This window comes from Phyllobates terribilis, unplaced genomic scaffold (genome assembly GCF_046119375.1).
Source record: "Phyllobates terribilis strain yellow unplaced genomic scaffold, ASM4611937v1 Scaffold_11__3_contigs__length_659146591, whole genome shotgun sequence".
Taxonomy (NCBI): domain Eukaryota; kingdom Metazoa; phylum Chordata; class Amphibia; order Anura; family Dendrobatidae; genus Phyllobates; species Phyllobates terribilis.
Genome location: NW_027362771.1, coordinates 381,048,212 through 381,065,563, shown reverse-complemented (window position 1 = coordinate 381,065,563; position 17,352 = coordinate 381,048,212). Strand labels below are relative to the sequence as shown.

At 43.4% G+C, this 17,352-nt stretch overlaps 1 protein-coding gene across 1 annotated transcript in view; it reads left to right on the top strand.

Annotated features, from left to right (window-relative positions):
- Nucleotides 1-17,352, top strand: part of MINDY2 (MINDY lysine 48 deubiquitinase 2) — a 172,383-nt gene that overhangs the window by 90,184 nt on the left and 64,847 nt on the right. Inside the window, exon 3 of the mRNA XM_073652964.1 lies at nt 15,743-15,807. Coding sequence (XP_073509065.1) covers nt 15,743-15,807 — 65 coding nt within the window. The remainder of the gene's footprint in view (nt 1-15,742; nt 15,808-17,352) is intronic.

Sequence of the window (17,352 nt, the reverse complement as noted above, 5' to 3'; positions counted from 1 at the left end):
TGCCAGCATTGCAAGTTCCTCCGTCCTTATTTTTGGCAGCTTTTGCTTGCAAGGCATAAGCAAATACTATGGGACACCCACTCCCCAATAATGGGACTTATGTTTGTAATATGCTGTACTGCATGGCTCTTGTAAGGGGCATTGCAAGTTGCTCCGTCCTAATTTTTGGCAGCTTTTGCTTGGAAAGCATAAGCAAATACTATTGGAGACCCACTCCCCAATAATGGGACTTATGTTTGTAATATGCTGTACTGCATGGCTCTTGTAAGGGGCATTGCAAGTTGCTCCGTCCTAATTTTTGGCAGCTTTTGCTTGCAAGGCATAAGCAAATACTATGGGACACCCACTCCACAATAATGGGACTTATGTTTGTAATATGCTGTACTGCATGTGACGCGCCCCCTGGGCCGTGTGTACATGTGCGTGGGATACCCGGTGCCGGGTCTCTGGGGTCTGTAGTCTCCGTGGCTCAGGCTGGTCAAACCAGTGGCAGTCTTTCTTAGGTTTTGAGGTTAATTGTCCGACTGCGCCACCCGTGGATTGCGGTCAGGGAGTACCACCGCTGCGAGGCAGACCGCTGAGGCTGGCGTTGTGTGCGCAGCAGAGAATGGGATAACTCCCCACGGGAGGAGTATAGTCTCAGGGCAGTGAGTGTGGATGATGGGGGTGATGGTGCACGAGCGCAGCAGGAACGACTCAGAGTCTTTGCAGTGCAGTTCAGGGTCTTTACTGATGATTATAAGGTAGACCCTCCCGGGAGTACTGGCTAGCATAAGAGGCCTGGTCAGTCTGTGAGCAAGCAGGAGTTCCCCTGGCCAGGTGGAGTTGTAGGCCTTCCCGTCTGTCTGCACTCTTCCTGGCTACCTTGCTGTAAGCGGGTAGAAGTAGCCCACGTCCCTGAGTGTACCGTGTAGTGCTCACCCGTATGGATGGTGACTTGGGGCCTTCTGTTAACCTCCGCTCCACGACGGCAGTACTGGTCCCTTGCTTGTGACTGAGCCTCCGGGCTTCTATGGCCAGAGGACCTGAAATCCCCTGCTGGCTGGTTTCTGCTGCTGGATATATAAGTCCTCACAGCCTCGGACTCCTGTGTCCGGTTCCTATTGTCTTCTGCCAGGGCGAGCTCTGCTCAGCTTCCAGCCCCTGGTCTTTAGCTCCTAGCTCCTACAGAACTCCTTGCTGTTACTTTCCCTTGCTCTCACTCTCACTCTGAGTCTGACTGTTCTCTGTTCTCTGACTCACTCAACCCCGCCCCAGATCCAGTTTATAAGGGCAGAATTGTCCCCTCCCAGGGCTGGGGCAGGAGGATGTTGCATGTTTAAAGGATCCTGACCAGGAAACCTCCCACTTGCTCTCCGACGTAATATCTCTATTACTGTGGTGACCAGACCCCTGGGGTGCCACACATAGCTCTTGTAAGGGGCATTGCAGTTCCTCATAATTTTTGGAAAGCCTTCCATTCACTGCTTAGGCCAACAGTGCACAGGAGACCCAGTTGCTATAAATGGAAAAAAAGGTTTAGTTAATGCCCTCTGACCTCCATGTCATTTCCAAGTCGAAATTTTTGGTAGGCATTGCACTCACTGTATGCCCTATAACTGTGTAGCCGAACCGCTCCTTTTGTTACAGAAACATATCCTACAAGACATATCTGGTTGACTGGCCTGATTTTGATGTGAATGGTCCCTGTTCCTCCTGCTCTTTCTCCTTTGCCACTACCTCATCCATCATTTATCACCTGAAGCTTTGTTTTAACGGGAGTCATAGAACTTGGCTAGTAGCAGGAAAACATCCAGCAATCCTTGGAGGAGGTAGGATATGCGCCAAAATGCTGACCACCTCAGGCCTAGCCGCTACTACATACAGTACATGCGCTTGCATTACAACAAAACAAAGCAGATGCTAACTTCTATCATCCTCATCATGCTCCTCACCTTGGCACTCTCCACTCCCCTGATGGAGACGCCAGGGCCCACCGGAGGAGTCTGATAGTCCGGTGGGCTCGGCCAATGCTGCCCTAAAGCAGGCCATGCTAAGAAAAGTGTGGGAAAGGTTACCGGGACAAATAGGGGTGGCTGGGGACCGAGTATGGACACCCGGCCACCCCCTGGAGGCTGGGGAGCAAGCGGGGACACCCGGCCACCAGGCGGCTGGGGACTGAGTATGGACACCCGGCCGCCGGGCAGCTGGGGACTGAGTATGGATTCCAGGCCGCCAACACAGCCATGACGTGGTGGCCAGATTCCGCCTCCACATGCCTAAAAGGCCCAATTTCAAGTTCAAGCAAGCAAGCAGTATGGTATTGCAGCCTGGGGGTGGGTGGGTGGCAGGCTGCATACTTGCGCTTGCATTGCAAGGAATGGGGGAGGTACAATTGAACACTGCCCTGGGACTAGAACTTGCATGGGGATAGTTGCAAGTCTGCATCTTCTGATGCGGCAAGGATCACTTCTGATGGGCACACTTTTAGACAGTGACCTGGGAGTCAGAGATGCTTCCAGGGGTCTTCCCCATGCTGTTCCCATGTCTTTTCAGCACTTTATGCATTTGTCACACAGCACATGGCCAGATAAGGTTGTAAAATGTTAAAATTACATTTCCCGGTGAATGTATTTGTCATAGTTGAAAGCAATACAAAAGTGCAAAAACGCATAAAAAATGCTACTTGTGAACATAGCCGAAGGTGTGGAGGAGTATTTATGTTTTTGGTCATTTATTTTAACTTATACACAAGTCTTTTCACAGGAAAAAAGTTTCACTTACGTTTTTGAACGTTTTATTGTGAGCCCGAGAAAGTGGCTTAATACCTCTGACCACGTTGTTGACAGCAGTGACCTGGGGCGATCCCCATGCTGTCCCCATGTCATTTGAGCACTGACACTATCGTTTTGGGCACTTGTTAGGCTTTTAAAAGACTGCCGGGGGTGCCACCGCAAAAATGCTCGAGTCTCCCATAGACTAACATTGGGCTCGTTGCTCGGGTCGAGCACCCGAGTATCACGGCGAGCTCGGCCCGAGCTTCGAGCACCCGAGCATTTTAGTGCTCGCTCAACACTACTCCTCACCCAGGATTCTATATGATCAGGTTGGGTCCACTGCTGGGGCTCCGTGTGAGTTATTGCAGGAGTCTGAACTTCAATGCAGATTAGGGTCGTCCTGTCAGTGTGGAAAGTTCAGACTGGTGGAATAAATCACCCTGAGCCCCAGCAGAGGCCACAGACCTCACAATACAGGACCCTGACTGATTACACCTGAACCTACAGCACATCAGATTCTATTATATGGCCCCATATATAATATGTGAGGTCCTGTAGGCAGGTCCAGGTGTGTTCAGTACAGTGTTTATCCTTGTACATAATATACCACATCCAGTATAAAGATTCTTAGTGACTTATCTGCTGTGATACAAGATGTTTTAAAAATACACATTGCTATATACCATCAGATGTCTGTAGTCAGTGTATTATATACCAGTCATGTATTCCCCTATATACTGTATGTGGTATACTGTGTGAACAGACATCAGATGTTATGTACAGGTTAATGTCTGAATAGTACTTCTGATGTCTGCCCATGGCTGATATACAGTACAGACCAAAAGTTTGGACACACCGTCTCATTTAAAGATTTTTCTGTATTTTCATGACTATGAAAATTGTACATTCACACTTAAGGCATCAAAACTATGAATTAACACATGTGGAATTATATACTTAACAAAAAAGTGTGAAACAACTGAAAATATGTCTTATATTCTAGGTTCTTCAAAGTAGCCACCTTTTGCTTTGATGACTGCTTTGCACACTCTTGGCATTCTCTTGATGAGCTTCAAGAGGTAGTCACCGGAAATGGTTTTCACTTCACAGGTGTGCCCTGTCAGGTTTAATAAGTGGGATTTCTTGCCTTATAAATGGGGTTGGGACCATCAGTTGTGTTGTGCAGAAGTCTGGTGGATACACAGCTGATTGTCCTACTGAATAGACTGTTAAAATTTGTATTATGGCAAGAAAAAAGCAGCTAAGTAAAGAAAAACGAGTGGCCATCATTACTTTAAGAAATGAAGGTCAGTCAGTCCGAAAAATTGGGCAAACTTTGAAAGTGTCCCAAAGTGCAGTTGCAAAAACCATCAAGCGCTACCAAGAAACTGGCTCACATGAGGACTGCCCCAGGAAAGGAAGACCAAGAGTCACCTCTGCTTCTGAGGATAAGTTTATCCGAGTCACCAGCCTCAGAAATCGCAGGTTAACAGCAGCTCAGATTAGAGACCAGGTCAATGCCACACAGAGTTCTATCAGCAGACTCATCACTTTTTTGTTAAGCATATAATTCCACATGTGTTAATTCATAGTTTTGATGCTTTCAGTGTGAATGTACAATTTTCATAGTCATGAAAATACAGAAAAATCTTAAAATGAGAAGGTGTGTCCAAACTTTTGGTCTGTACTGTACACAAACTCAATTATATACAGTAGCTTGCAAAAGTATTGACCCCCCCCACACACACACACACAACAACCATTAGCACAAACACAGCATACGCACAGATTAACACTGATATATACATAATTACAGATATGCACACATACACTAACTACACAGATGAACATACATCATATAGAATGTGCACCTACAATGAGTGCAAAACCGAAAATGAATAGCCCGAATGAGTGGTCAAAACATAGATGGTTATTAAAATACCTTTATTATAATAACAAGTGGGTTTGAGGTGTCAAAAAGAAAGGAGCGCACACAAGATAAATTGAGTAACAAAAGAGACCCAAACGGATAAAACAAGAGAACAGCAGGAAGAACAAAAAATCAATGAAAAGTATTTGATAGCCTGATATGACCAAAATGCAAATCAATTGGGGTGTAAAATATTGGAAATATTAAGATAGTTGTTATTGGGATGAGTAGAATTGCAAATAGTAGGTGATAATTGCCGATATGGCAAATAATATATGTTCCTTTAATATGTTGTGATAATATATTGTGGCGCTCTCATGGGAGAGCGCCACACCCTGTGCAGGACTGCATCATAATCAGGTACAACTATACCATTCTTTATTAACATGATGGATCAATACAGTATATACTAAGGCTATGTGCCCACGATACAGAAACTCTCTGTATTTTTCCTGAGCGTTTCTGCATCTCCCTGGCAGAAAAAACGCATGCGGATTTTACATGCGGATTGTTCATGCGGATTTTACATGCGGATTGTTCATGCGGATTTTACATGCGGATTGTACATGCATTTTTCCTGCCAGGGACATGCGGATGTGAAGCGTTCTTCACATGAGATTTCGCATGCGGGTTGTCAAGCGCTTTCCAAGCGATTTTAGCATCACTTGGAAAGTGCTTGACAACTTGTTCACACTATATAAATCCATTCAGCCGGCTAAATGATGTCATGGAAGGTCCTTTTAGACCATCGCAAGCCGTACAGGAGACCGGGGGGCCATCAGAAGGTGAGTATAATGTATTTTTTTATTTTAAATTCTTTTTTTTTTTTTTTTTTTTTTTACAGGTACTATGTGGTACCAGAGTATGGAGGAGAGCTGCTATTGGCCGCAGCGTAGTACAGGTTAAAAGGCGGGATTCCATGTTCAATTGCGTCTGTAATGGATTTTCATCAATAAAATATGTGGCATTGTCTGGAAATGATGTATTCAGTGGGATTCTGAGGGCTTGCTCACACAATTTTCATTTTCTGCTTATTTTTGGTCTATAGTCATGGACAGATATCAGCAGTGGCTTACAGTAGAGCAAAGCAGAACTGACATATCTCATCCACACGCGGTGGATCAGTTCTGGGCAGAAATTCACCTGCACTGTGGATTTCTAAACCTCCAACATATCAATTCTTTCTGTAAATGTTCACTGTGGATTTCATTCTTTGCATACGGTAAAATACGCACCACTTTCACATGTAATACATGCAGATTTCATCACAACTCCATGACAATATCTGCACAGATTTTTTCTATTATGTTCACACGACCCCAATTTTTATCTGTGGAAAAAACTAACATCACACGGACAGCACTAGGATCAGTGTTATTCAAGTGGGTTGTTCAGATGACCTTTAGATTTTTTTCACACGGATCGAATGTTCGGGTGAAAAGAATCTCAGCTTACACTATTATCTTCTGTATTTCGGACGAGATTTTCCCATTCCATTCTATGGATGCAAAATAAAAAATCAGATACCATACGGATCAACCATATAGCATTCTATTTTCATGGATTCAATGACATTATTAACATTGGAAATGTGTTTTGCTCTTGTAAATCTTATTACTTGCTGATGTGTTAATACGAATGCCATACGGATGTTAAAAATGGTCTCATGGATGGTATACAGATGGCAATACTGAAGAATATCGTCTGTTTTGCTGGATGAACATTGATTGATTTTTTTTATTTATACGCTCGTGTGATCTTGGCCCTAGTGTGAGATTTTACAACAGATACATTTTCAAAAAAGACATGAATATGGATGTAACGTGTATTAGATCTTTTAATATCAAGAGAGCTCTCATTTGTCAGTTCTGAAAGTTATTCTGTTCTGCTCAGTCACCTCCAATGTTTCTTGTTCTGTATGTCAGCGTATCAAGCCTTGCTTTATGGCTGTCACTGTAGCAATTCATCATTATTGTGATCTATTGTACCCCAGAATCCTGCCTCAGACCTAAAAAAAAATTATCAACTTGACCACATCAAGAAGCAATTAGTCCTTATTAGTGATGAGCAAGCACTAAAATGCTCAGGTATTCGTTACTCAGGTCGAGTAAATTGTAATGCTCGGGTGGTCTATCCGAGTAACGAGTACAATGTAAGTCATTGGGAAACCCGTGCATTTTTCTGACGGTCCCCATGGAGTTCTGGAGGGGGACTTAAAATTGGTGAAATTGTTGGAAACAGTGCTGAAATTACATGGGGAAGCCCCTGGAAGCATCTCTGAATCCCAGGTCACTGCTGTGAACTATGTTGTCAGAGTATTACCCCACTTTTACAGATTGACAATAAAACATACAAAAACAACACTAAAATAGATTTTCCTGGAAAAAATGTTAAGAAATATTCTTTCCTGGGTAATAACTTGTACATAAGGCAAAATAAATAACCAAGATTTTTTTTGGTTTGCTTGAAGCAGCAAGAGTATAAGGCAGTAATCCCTATCTGGATGCGTGTAACATGCTAGCCATAGTGCAATAGCTCACCCCTACACAAATTTCAGATAAGAGTTAATTAATATTGTTGAATATAGAATCAATTTGAATTGCCTTCCCATTATTTAGGAGTGGGTCTCCTATACTGTTATTGATTATGCAGTAAGTGCAAGGGCTGCCAAAAATTATGACGCATTCCAATACCAATTTGAAGAGACGTAGTGGAGAGCCTCAGTAAAAAAAAATATTTTTCATTATTAAGGAGTGGGTCTTCTAGACTGGTAATGCCTATGCACTATGTGCACAGGCATTTACCCCTGTGGGGTATAAATATATATTCTATAGAATGTTAGAGGCAGGCTTTTAAAAATAGTTGCTAGGCTCATCTTAAAAAATTTTTGTGGGCGTTGCATAATGGTCACCCTGGTGATATGGTGGTGGAGGAAGACGACCTAAAACAGAGGTGCATGGGACTAGACCCTCCAAAAAAAAAAGCACTGGATTTCAGTTTATGTTCCGCTGCTATCATCCGGTGGTGGTAAGTCTGGCCCAATCCAGTCCTTGTTCATTTTGATAAGAGTCAGCCTGTCAGCATTTTCAGTTGAAAGGCGGATGTGCCAATCAGTTATAATACCCCTGGCTGCACTAAATACCCTCTGACAAAATACTGGCAGCAGTGCAGGCCAGGACCTCCAAGGCATAGAGAGACAGTTCATGCCACGTGTCAAGGTTGGATACCCAATACTTGTTGAGTACCAGATTCCTCTGTGCCTTACAACTGCCCTCTGCTGCTCACGAATCCTTCCTAAATATGCAACGTTGAGTTCCAATGCGTGATGACCTCGCTCACCAGTCTGTGAGCTGGAAGCTGCAAAGATAAGTTTTGAGAAACCGCAGAACCACTAAGTTGAGCACGTGGGACAGGCATGGTACGTGTGCGAGGTTGCCAAGCTTCAGAGCCGCCACCAGGTTCTGGCCATTGTCACACACGACCATGCCTGGCTGTAGGTTCAGCGGTGAGAGCCACAGATCTGCTTGCTCTGTTATAGCTTTCAACAACTCTGCCCTTTGTTGCCTAAGAAGATAAGCTCCAGCATAGCCTGTTGCCACTTGGCTGAGGCAGTGCTGCATTGCTTCCAGTCCAGCTTGCGACTGATACGGTCATTTCGGAAATGGAGGCTGAAGAGGAGCAGGAGGAGGCGCAAGAGCTGTAGAATGTGGGAGCAACCCTGATTGACCCAGGGATCGCAAACCTCTACGTCGGGAGGACGTGTTTCGTCCCAGGGTCTGACTGGGTTCTGGTTTTCACAATATTAACCTAGTGTGCCGTCAGTGAAATGTACCGTCCCTGGCCACAAGCACTTGTCCACGTGTCCTTGGTTAGGTGGACCTTCCCAGTAACTGCGTTAGTGAGGGTACGGGTAATGTTCTGGGACACGTGCTTGTGTAAGGCAAGGGCGGCATACCAGGAGAAATGGTGGCAGCTGGGACCGAGTCCCGAGGGACAGGTTTCAGAAAATTTCTGTCTCAATAAGTCTAAAAGGCAACATTTCCAGTGCAAACAGTCGAGAAATGTGTCAGTTTAGTATTGTGGCCTGTGGGTGGGTGGCTGCGTTTTTGCATGCATGTAGAACAGCGGAAGAGGCAGTGGTGTCACCCGCAGACACTGTTTGTGGATTCTGGCGTTCGGCCAAACTAGTCGGGTGCTTTGCTGTCATGTGCCTGAGCATTCTGGTGATGGTCAGGATTGTAGTTTTGCTGCCCCTGTGGATGCTGGCATCTTTTTGGGTTAACTGGACAGTCTTTAAAAAAGAGCCAGACTCAGGAAGACACCGCAGTTGGACTGGCAACTTCCCTCGTATTGGTGTTTTGGGGAACAGTTGCCTGCCTTGTGTCTGTGGCCACACCACTGCTTCTACCTGCCTTTTGTGGTGCTACACCTCCCTCCCCCTCTGCACTGCTTTCCTCGCTATGCATGTCACCTTCCCAGATTGGGTCAGTGACTTCATCGTCCACCACCTGGTCTTCCTCGTATGCACTTTGAGCCTCCTCCTGACTTGCTGGCGATTGTGTGTCTCTGCTCTTTGGAGTGTCCAAGTGTGGGATGCACTCTGCATGGTGGAAGGAAGGAGGATCAGGGTGAGGAATATATGGTTCAGACTCACGACTACTGAGACTGGACAGTGTGGAAGACAGGGTGGTGGTGGCAAACTGATTGGAAACATTATCTGGTATCCAACCAACAACCTTTTCACACTGCTCTGGCTTCAGGAGTGGTGTTCCGCGGCCCTGTAGAAAGTGGGACAGGAAGCTAGGTCGACATGATGTGCGTGCTTGTTGTGCTCCCTCTGCAGGCACAATTTCATTTTGCCTGCGGCTTCGGGCTCTGCGTGCACCATCATGTCCACTTCCCCGTCCCTTACCACACTCTTTGCCCATCTTAAATGGAGTTTGATATTTTACAGCTTGCAAAAAAATGTCAGGATTAATACCGCAGTATTTGATCACATCTAATGACAGATGCTATTGGTCAGCGAGCAAGTGTGGATATATTTTGGACACACAAGTAGCAGACTTAAAATGCAGTATAATATTTTGCAGCTTCTAAAAAAAAATCAGGATTAATACTGCAATCATATTTGACCACCTGAGATGATGGAAACGTTTCTCAGCTTGCACAATGCAGCAATACTATTCAAATCACCCAACTCTGGCTGTATGCGGCTAACAAGCAAATGGAACAGTAAAATGGTGTATTATGTTGCTTTTCTCCAATATTAGCAGGATTAAGAGCAAAAAGAATACTATTAGCCTTGATATCTAAGGCCATTGATAGGAATTCCAGCTAGCAGAAAGAATGTGCAATGGACCCTATTCTGTACTATACTATGTCTCCACAAAGTCAGCACTAGTTAGGCAATCATCAGGATTAATATTCTTCAGAAGTAGTCCTTACAAGGACTGTTTGAGTAGATTTCTGATAGTGGTGTGGAATCTCAAATTTAACCACTTCGCACCAGAGCCTGTTTTTGCCTTCGTGACCGGGCCAATTTTTTCAATTCTGACCACTGTCACTTTATGAAGTAATTACTCTGGAATGCTTCAACGTATTCCCCTGATTCTGAGATTGTTTTTTCGTGACATATTGTACTTCATGATAGTGGTAAAATTTCTTTGATATCACTTGCGTTTATTTGTGAAAAAATTGGAAATTTGGCGAAAATTTTGAAAATTTTGCAATTTTCAAACTTTAAATTTTCATGCCCTTAAATCAGAGAGATATGTCACACAAAATAGTTAATAAATAACATTTCCCACATGTCTACTTTACATCAGCACAATTTTGGAACCAAAATTTTTTTTTGTTAGGGAGCTATAAGGGTTAAAAGTTGACCAGCGATTTCTCATTTTTCCAACAAAATTTGCAAAAACATTTTTTTAGGGACCACATCATATTTGAAGTCACTTTGAGGGGTCTTTATGACAGAAAATACCCAAAAGTGACACCATTCTAAAAACTGCACCCCTCAAGGTGCTCAAAACCACATTCAAGAACTTTGTTAACCCTTCAGGTGCTTCACAGGAATTTTTGGAATGTGGAAGAAAAAAATGAACATTTAACTTTTTTCACAAAAATGTTACTTTAGACCCAATTTTTTTTATTTTCACAGGGGTAACAGGAAAAAATGGACCCCAATTTTTTTTGTGCAATTTCTCTTGAGCGTGCTGATATCCCATATGTGAGGGAAAACCACTGTTTGGGCGCACTGCAGGGTTCGGAAGGGAAGGAGCGCCATTAGACTTTTTGAATGTAAAATTTGTCTGAATAATTAGCAGACACCATGTTGCGTTTTGAGAGCTCCTGATGTGCCTAAACAGTGGAAACCCCCCACAAGTGACACCATTTTGGAAACTAGACCCCCTCAGGGAACTTATCTAGATGTGTGGTGAGCACCTTGAACCCCAAGGTGCTTCATAGAAGTTTATAATATTGAGCTGTAAAAATAAAATTTTCACATTTTTCCCACAAAACCGTTTTTCATCCCTTAATTTTGCATTATCATAAGGGTAATAGGAAAAATTGCACCATGAAATTTGTTGTGCAATTTCTCTTGAACACGCTGATACCCCATATGTGGAGGCAAACCACTGTTTGGGCGCACAGTAGGGTCTGAAAGGGAAGGAGCGCCATTTGACTTTTTGAATGTAAAATTTGTTTGAATAATTAGCAGACGCCATGTCGCATTTGGGGAGCCCCTAATGTGCCTAAACAGTGGAAACCCCCCTCAAGTGCCACCATTTTGGAAACTAGACCCCTTAGGGAACTTATCTAGATGTGTGGTGAGCACCTTGCACCCCCAGCTGCTTCACAGGAGTTTATAATATTGAGCCGTAAAAATAAAATTTTCACATTTTTCCCACAAAAAATGTTTTTCATTCCCTAATTTGTATTATCATAAGGGTAACAGGATAAATTGCACCATGAAATTTGTTGTACAATTTCTCCTGAGTACGCCGATACCCCATATGTGGGGGAAAACCACTGCTTTGGTGTACGGCAGGGTTTGGAAGAGAAAGGAGCGCTATGTTGGCTGGGATAGGCCGCAGACACCATGTCACATTTGAAGAGTCGCTGACATGCCGAAACAGCAGAAACCCCCACAAGTGACCCCATTTTGTAAACTACACCTCTCAAGGAATTCATCTAGGGAAGTAGTGAGTATTTTTTAATTTTTAAATTTATACCATTGGGCAGTGAAAAAAGCATAATTATATTTTTACCACAAAAAGATGTTTTACCCTCAGATTTTACATTTTCAAACAGGGCAATGGGTAAAAATGGTGCCGAAATGTGTCACACAATTTCTTCTAAAAGTGTCAATACCCCATATGTGGCTGTATCGTACCGCTCAGCCATACGGCGAGATCTGGGGGGGACGAAGTGCTATTTGACAATTGGAGAACAAATTATTGTAGAATAGGCATTTGGATTTGGGAGCACAAAATTTTCAGAATTTCTTTTGGGGGGCAAGGGCCATTTCGCTTTTCCAGAGCCTTTCTGCTACCAGTAACTTGGAAGTCCCTTATATTTTTAACAGATGACGGACCTGAGTGGGGACTAGCTTTTTTTGAGGACTGAGTTGAAGCTTTTATTGGGAACATTTTACGTAACATTTATCCGGCGCTCTAGGCTGAGCACTTACATCGGAGTTTCCATGTAAATTTCCAAGTGATGTAATTCAGATGAAACCCCTGCGGGATCCATTCACTGTAATGAGGCAGCAGAGTTACTCTGGACTCCGTCTGGCCTCTGTTTAGCAGTGTCCTTTTTTTCTGAAGTGCACAAAACTGTGGCCAACCGCACTTTTATGCACGCCTAAAAAAACTGACACCATGGGATCACAGGCCAGATGGCATCCACAGTGGCCTATATCTGCCTCATTACAGGGAATCTTCCGTCATGGGTTCCGGCTGAATCACATATTTCAGAGATTTACACGGAAACTCTGGTGTAAGCGCTTAGCGCAGAGCGCAGGATAAATGTGAGCAGAGCCTTACTGCGATCTTTGGGAGACATAATAAACAAATCAGTAGCAGGTGAAGAATTGGTTTTATTTATTTTTTACGCCGTTCCTAGTGTGATATAACTGATTAGATTACTTTATTCTTCGGGTCGGTGCGATTACAGAGATACCAGATTTATATCGGGTTTTTATGACTGACAGCTGTCACACACTAAAAGATGCTTTTTTTTGCAAAATCTAGTTTTTGCATCACCATATTTTGAGAGCTATAATTTTTCCATATTTCGGCTGACAGTCATGTGACGGCTTGTTTTTTGCGGGACGAGTTGACATTTTTATTGGTACCATTTTTGGGTACGTGACATTTTTTGATCGCTTTCTATTCCGTTTTTTGGGAGGTAAAATTAACAAAAACAAACAATTCAGGAATTGTTTTTTGAGGGTTTTTTTTATGCCGTTCTGCGTGTGGTAAAAGTGATCAGGCAGCATTATTCTTCAGGTCAGTACGTGTACAGCGATACTACACTTACTGTATTTTAATGTTTTGGCGCTTTTACACAATAAAACAATTTTATTGAAAAAAAAATTTTTTTTGCATTGCTTTATTCTGAGCGCTATAACTTTTTTCATTTTTGGCTGATGGAGCTGTATGGCGGCTTTTTTTTGCGGAACAAGATGACGTTTTCAGCGGTACCATTTTTCTTTCTATTTTGTTTTTTGATCGCAGTTTTTCCACTTTTTGTTTGGCGATATGATGAAAAAGCATATTTTTTTGCTCCGTTTTTTATTTATTTTTATTACGGTGTGCACAGAAGGAGTTAATTAGTGTGACAGTTTTATAGCTCGGGTTGTTTCGGACGCGGTGATACCAAATATGTGTACTTTTTTTATTTTTGCATAAATATACGGATTTATCGGTTTAATATTTTATTTATTTTGTAATTTATTTTGTGATTTTTTTTTTTTAACAGTTTAAAAACTTTTTTTTTTACTTAGTCCCTGTATGGGACATTCATTTTTATTTTTCTGATCGCTAATCTCATGTAATGTAATAGACATGTATTACATTACATGAGATCTTCGCTGACTGTTTCACAGTCAGTCTCCTGCCTGGCTTCAGCTGCAGGCTGAGCCAGGCAGGACACCATATATGGCAGATCTGGAGGCGGTCATGTGACCTCCAGCTGCCATAGCAACCCCAGGTCCTGGAAGCTATCAAGGGTCGTCGGAGAGGTAAGTAAGACGACCCCCTCTCCTCCTTCTATCTTCTATATGCCACGATCACTGTAGATCGCGGCATATAGAACATAGCAAAGGGTTAACATCACTGGGACCTGATCCAATCAGGTCCCGATGATGTCCCCTGTCAGAGCTAACGCTCTGCATCGGAATCCCAGCGCTTGCAGGACCCTGGGGGTCCTGAGCGCTGCGAGACCACCCACCATTTTTAAACGTCGGCGCTGCACAGAGCCCAGCAAGCACCGACGTTTATCTACAGTGGGCGGTTGGGAACCGGTTAATGCAACCGCAAATCGGCATGAGAAAATAATTGCAGATGTGCACTCCCCCATAGTATAACATTGGACCCAATGCAATCCAATTCTTAATTGAATTGCACTCATCCGATTTATACGCTGTGAGCAACCCTTAATGTGGGAGGCCTTGGTTTATCCCTCTAGCAGATCGTAACGCACATACACTAAGATGTCTGCAGTGTTCATTGTTTGTCCTAGTGGTTGGGAGAACGACAATGAACTAGAATGAAAGCATAAGGCGCACAGAGATGAATTTCTTCATGGATGGATTGTCAGATTAGAAAGAATGGTGCGTAGTGATCCTGTCTGTACTGTAAGTGAAATTGGACGTCATTTCCCAAGCCTAAGGCTTCAAACAGTGTTCAGAGAGATGTTCAGCTACAGATGTTCCTTTGACCACATGCCACAGCTCTCAAAGGCTATCACAAAGGAGAGCAGGACAACAATGTTGGCTGAATTGGAGGTATGAACTCTTCAAGACAAGAGAGAGACTCCATGCTGGAGATTGGTCTGGAGACCAGTTGGACAACACCATGAAAAGACTTTTATAAAGAACGTTCAACTGGCCCTTTTTCTGGGTACAGTTTCATAATGTACTGTAGCCAGCCCCCACTAGTTTTTATTTCGGGTACATCAACAGCTTAGTATTACATTGATTCAGTTGTGGAATCAGTGATATGGCCCTTTCTCAAGTGTAACAGAAACCATTTTTCAACATGACCACACCAGGCCACATGTTGCTCATGCTACTGTGAGCAGCCTGTATGACTTAAACGTGCTACCTTGACCTGCAGCGTCTCCGGACTTGTCTCCCATCGTGCATATCTGGGACGTCATTGGTCAGGAACTACAAAGTGAGCTGCAAGAAGCAAATTTTGATAATTTGCATTCAACGTGGCAGAACATTCCTCACACAACCATTAATAACCTCATTGATGACAGCCAAGGCAAGCAAGTTCATATAATTCTGGGTGTGGCACTCATACTCGATGAGTTTCTACTTTTTTTCTTTGTTAGTATTTGCATATCATTATTATGTCTATACTGTGATTTTAGGTATGATATTATAATCTGATTTATTTCATGCTTCACTAAATATGTGGCCTTCAATACAGTTTAAGCTTGAAAACTCTGATGCTGAAGGCATTCAGCATCGGGACTGGAACTCTTTGTGCTTGTGCCATTATGTGGTAAAATTTGGTTCCCAAGCTTGTGTTTTGGGCATGGCGGCTACAAATTCCAGTTTAGTGTATTGTACTGTTGGTTCAGATTAACCATTTTAAACTATAAGTTTCAGATTGGGCATAATCAAAAAACATTAGTTTAACTGAATGCACCGATATTAATGAAGATTTCATAACTGATATGTCAAAAGTTGTTTTTTTCTTTGATGCAAAATTTAATGTTTCTGTTGGCTGATTTTCTTTTTGCTTTCCTTTTTTGCTGGCTTTTAAAAAATGGAAAAGTGTAACTTTGTCTATACTTTACAAAGGTTTTTTTTTTGTAGGTGACTACATTTTAGAAGCCAAACCAAAAGAGATTTCTGAGGCTCAAAGACTGAATTACGAGCAGGTAATAACTTCCATTTTATCTGTTTTATTCTTGTGCTTGTGTAATGGTGTACTTTCTCCAAACCTGATCGATAACAATTAGTCATAATTATTATTTATAATGTGTATTTCTAGCAGCTAGGATTCATCTTAGTTTGCCTATGTATTCTTTCACCAGAGTGTTTTGGATCACAAACGACCCCCGAACAGGTTTTTTTTTTTTTTAATTTTTATTTATTATTAACTATTTGTGGACAGCCTGAGACTATAAAAATCCGGGCGTCCACACTTTCTCAGCACTGACGTTCTAAAACATTAATGCAGAGTTACAGCTGCACAATGTGCTGCAAGCTTTTAAGAGTGAGGAGCCAGTTGTCAGACACAGCCAGACTACCACAGAGAAGGCAAAGAAGGTTTATTACTATGTGTGAAGAAACGGCAACAGAGGGACCCCGCAGAATCTCGCTGTTGCCGCCGCTTGTGATGAATCCACACCCCGCCTCCTGCCTGACGTCACAGTTACGTCAGACGGAGAACGTGGTACGGACCTGCCCTCTGCACCTACCTGATGTTCCGCACCTCCCCTGAGCGACGCGTAAGGTCAGGTTGGTACGTTATGCACAGACACTCCTTGTCCACACGGGTACAGGAAGGCACTAGGGAGTGGGTAGAGGTGGCCCACTCAGTCACTGGCGTGGAACCACTCACCCACAACCCTGACAGGCTGAGAGGCTCCACTCACTAGCTCCAGTGAAGCAGAGCCTAGTCGGCCTGGGAGAGCTGCCACCAGTTTCTATTTGATACAACGGACTATATCGGGCTAGAAACCAGCCCGGGAGCGTGTTCGTTGGACCGAACAACAGGTGTAAGGTTTGTGGATCGAGATAAAAGAACAGCCCAAGATTCAATTCTATATTTAATCACCGTAAGGGCACACTAAACAATACGCTATATACATAAGGGTTATATATATACAGTGTCAGAATTGCAAGCACAAAAGCATGGGTACAAAAGGTATAAAGCAGTTATTACGAGTCATTTACCGGTTTTAGATGGAAAGGCCTGGCTTTCGGGGGATGGGCTGCGACATTGGAGACTGTGGGCCCTCACTTGGTTGATGGACTTGTCCCACACGTCTTGATGTCACGACCTCCCCAGAAGCAAAGACTCTGAGCTCAGGGCTGCTGGAACTGTTAAACTCTCTGGATCCCGCCCACTCCTGCCACCAAGCTGGATTCAACTCTCCTCCCCCTGGTCTCTCTCAGCTACAACTCTAAAAACTAAAATTGGTTACACTTCCCTACTGGACGATCCTAGGGAGCTGGTTCTGGTGTTATCGGATCTAGCCGGGCCCCTGCTACGCGTGGAGACCAAACACCGTGGCCCTAGGGGCTTCTGAAAGGCTGTGCTGCATATCTCCCTATCGTTGCTTGCTGGGCGGCGGAGAAAGGGCTGGTGAGATTCTCCATTCCTTTCAGTATCCAAAAATCTGGTTGGGTTATCACTCGTTTGTATAGTTTTCCCATAACTGCTGTTAAATTATGTTTCTTGAACAAAGAAGCACATG